General features: G+C 50.7%; 1 protein-coding gene across 1 annotated transcript; it reads left to right on the forward strand.

The window, feature by feature from the left end:
* The first annotated feature begins 568 nt into the window (after window positions 1–568).
* On the forward strand, window positions 569–2,075 carry EI90DRAFT_2972368 (uncharacterized protein). The gene is made up of 2 exons (XM_039055750.1): window positions 569–1,071; window positions 1,127–2,075. The coding sequence occupies exons 1-2, from the start codon at window positions 720–722 to the stop codon at window positions 1,990–1,992; spliced, it is 1,218 nt and encodes a 405-aa protein (XP_038916364.1). The 5' UTR covers window positions 569–719; the 3' UTR covers window positions 1,993–2,075.
* Window positions 2,076–3,705: the final 1,630 nt, after the last annotated feature.

The raw sequence follows: 3,705 nt of genomic DNA on the forward strand, positions 1-3,705 counted from the left end.
TGGTAGCAATAGACGGCGAGAACCGAAGCTGAGCCATGTCGTATGAAGGAGCGATAGATGGCCAGTGTCAAGGAAGGTTGTCGATGGCGTTGCCGATGTAAAGAAGCACCGCCAAGGTGATAGTATACGAAGTTATTCAGTACATGATCATTAGCGCGGTGTGGAATTCCCAGTACAGCTTAGAGTGGCCAGCGTCCTGTAAAGGATGTGCCAGACGCCAATAAGACTGGGGTTCATTCACCCTTTATGTAGTTTCTAAGAGAGAGGCCTATTCCCTTCGGGGATGTGGGGAAGGGACCTAACTCTACAATTTGCGGGGAATGCGTTTTCTCGCATCGAGTGTTAGGAGACCATGGCAATGACTGAGCTAACACTTCCTGGGGGGTTATATAACTATATCTAGTGCCCCAAGGGCCCGAACCGGCCCTGGTTTTCATGGCCGTGCACCATTGAAAGGAACAACTGGTATGTTATCGCAACAGTCAACCGCTTATGTAAAATCGTCGACTGCGGTGACTGAATCTAGAGTCAAATTTAAAATTTGTTCGAAGTGAATGACGCGCGGTAACTTAATTTCACATCGATGCAATTCGAAATCCCTGGAATTGCCGCATGGCTGATAACGAGCTGAACATCGGCAGTACCCCAGTTCACATTATAAAGCTTAAGTATACTCGACCTGTATTTGGTGCGCTTGTACCCCCATTCTACCAGATCTGATGGCAACAGCCCTTATCAACGTTCTTCTTGCCTACAATGTTTATTCGGCGCCCACCCCCCCTCACAATACGACTTGTTTCCTGCAAAATGTATCTGATGGTTACAACGATCCCCGGAATTACCGAATGATATGGGGCATCCTCTATAGCTGTCTCCTTACTGTATTTGCTTGCATTTGGACAGCAGTGCACCCAGATCTACCACAATCCTATGATGATGATGCCTCAGTGCTTATACTGCGCGCTGTCATGATGACCTGGTCACTGGTTCTACCGGAGTTCACTCTGGCGCTTGCCTGGGACCAATTTTTGATATCTCGGAGAATATCAGAAAAATTCGAGATGGTTGAAGGTGTGCCCGGAATTTGAGGGGAAATGCACAAGATGCGCTGACTACTTGCCACAAGGGTGGACCTTGACGCATTCATACTTTGTTGTCATGAATGGTTTCTTCGACCCATCAGAAGGAAGCGTTGTGGGCCCGAATGACTTGCAGCAATACCCCGGCATAATTGAGAACACCGGGGATACTAGAAAGGTCGCAATTACACAGAAGGAAATTCTTGACAGAAGCAAAGGCGATGCGTTTTCCAAAATTATCACTGTCCTCCAACTACTCTGGTTTATCACTCAATATGCCGAACGATGGGCAAACCATTTGCACAGATCGCAACTCGAGACAATGGCGCTGGCATATGTGGCATTATATATCTTTGTTTACGTGTTGTGGTGGGAGAAACCTGTCAATGCTCAATTTCCAATCCATGTGATGCGAAAGTCCCCTTCTGTTCCTCCGACTTCCGAGACAAATGTTGATCAACAAACACCTAAAACGGAGCCTGATGCAGATCCGATGTCCCTCGTGTGGGTGGATGAGCCTAAGGGGTTGGAATTCATGTCCATATTTGCAGCCACCGGAATAATCTTTGGGGGAATTCATTGCCTTGCATGGTCGTTTCCCTTTCCAACACGCACGGAGATGATTCTATGGCGGGTTTCAGCGATATATATCACAGTAGCTCCTGTCTTGATTTTTCCGATTGGATGGGTTGCAGGTGTCGCATGGGTTAAGGCATGGGTTGGGGATTGTGTTGCATGGCTTGATGATCATGTTCATGAGTCTATTATTAAGGGCATAGTATTACTTCCTCCACTTGTTTACGCTGCTGCGCGGGTCACCCTGACTGTTCTCACCTTCAGTTCTTTGCATTCACCTGAGCCCAGCCCATACCAGACCCCATCTTGGTCATCATTCGACCCGCATTTTGGATAGTTGTGTATGTACTGCACTTCTAGTTAAAATTACAGGACAAAATTTACCTCTTCCAACATTTCTTTCCCCACTGCATTCTTTGCCTCCCTGTACTGCTGTCAGGGCCCGGCCTCTGTCCGGGGGCAGCCCTACCTCAGAACTGGACACTTGCGGTGTCCCAGGCAGCCAGGTGCTAGATCCTACCCCAAGCTCCTCAAACTCACTAAGCAGGGATTGAGTTGAGAAGAAGGGTAAGTTTCCCTATTCCCCGCTTGGCTACTATAAAAGGGAAATGTACTGTACAGTTTGTAACATGACTAAGGGTAGGAGCCGAGCATGTTCCCGCGATGCGGAAAATGTTGGAGGACAGCCTCGAAACATGTATTTACATATGTTTGTGCCGACAATTTTATTTAGCGGTCTACTGTCATCTTGTCCGACCCCGGCCCTGGAACTGCCATAACCCTATATTTTCTATAGAAAAGGTGTCACATGGGTTAAGGTGAGTTGCTTGCCTTGACCCACGTGATTTTTCCCATGGGTTTGCATGCAGGCTGTAGTTGTGAAAGGTGTGTAAGGATGGGAGGATGAGGGAAGTGGGGGGAGGTCAGGGAAGGTGGTTCTGGGGTTGTATGGTCAGGTGTGGTTGCCCTGACATCACCCCCCCTCTATACCGCTTCGCCTCGGAGTGGCTGGGTGTCTTGGCTGGTGTCTTGGCTGGTGGGTTCTATTGGACCTTTCTTGTCTCAGGGCATCAGGGTGGGATCGGTGGAACTCTTCTACGAGCTCTTGAGAGTGCTCTAGGTTCTTGTGGGGGAGCCATTCATTTTCCGAGTTTGGCCAGCCCGAGAATTTAACAAAATACCAGGGTTTTCCGTACCTGTACCCAGAGTTTAGGATCTTCTCTACTTCATATTCTTCTTCTCCATCAATAACTTCTGGGCCAGGGTGGGGGTCTGCTGCATGCTTGGCGATCTCATCTGGGAGGTAGGGGTGGATGTTGGTGACTGAGACTACAGGGTGGACGCCCTTCAGCTGGGTGGGGAACTGCAGCTTCACAGCTGCTGGGGACACCACCTTGGTGATGCGGAAGGGGCCAATCCTTTTGTGGTCCAGCTTCGAAGTTGGTCGGTCGGTTGTGTAGTTTCGGGAGCTGAGCCAGACCTTCTGCCCTTCTTTGTACTCTGGGGCAGCCTTCTGGTTCCTGTCATAGTACCAGGCCATCTCGTCTGCTGCATGCTCTAGTGCTGCCTTTGCCTCTTCCTGCATTTTCATCATCTGGGAGGCAAAGGCATCTGCTGCTTCGACGTCAGAGGAGCAGGTTGGCTCAGTCCCCATCCAGGGGTGCTGTCCTGAGTCGAGCTCAAATGGGGTCTGGCGGGTGGTGTCAGGATCCGGACCCCAGCTGGGAGTGGCCGGAGGGCGAGGCCGGGTGTGGGTGCTGGGGTACTCTCCCCAGGTGCTAACTCCTCGAAGTCGCTGAGGGGACTGGCCTCAGCCTTCACAGGGAATGAGCTGAGAAGAAGGGTAAGCTTCTCAGCCCCCTGTGAGGCTGACACAAAAGGACCCTAGGAACTATACAGTTCCCGCTCGCTGCCGACTTTCCATAACGGGTGTGACCTGTGGGAAAGTTCTGGGCAAGCTGCTCGCCCAGAATGTTCCCACGGTTGTGGCTGTACATTTCTGGGCGAGTCGCTCGCCCAGAACGTTCCCACAGGTTCGCGCGTGCGCGTC

Source organism: Cantharellus anzutake (genome assembly GCF_015039405.1).
Source record: "Cantharellus anzutake strain C23 chromosome Unknown EI90scaffold_22, whole genome shotgun sequence".
NCBI classification, from domain to species: Eukaryota; Fungi; Basidiomycota; class Agaricomycetes; order Cantharellales; family Hydnaceae; genus Cantharellus; species Cantharellus anzutake.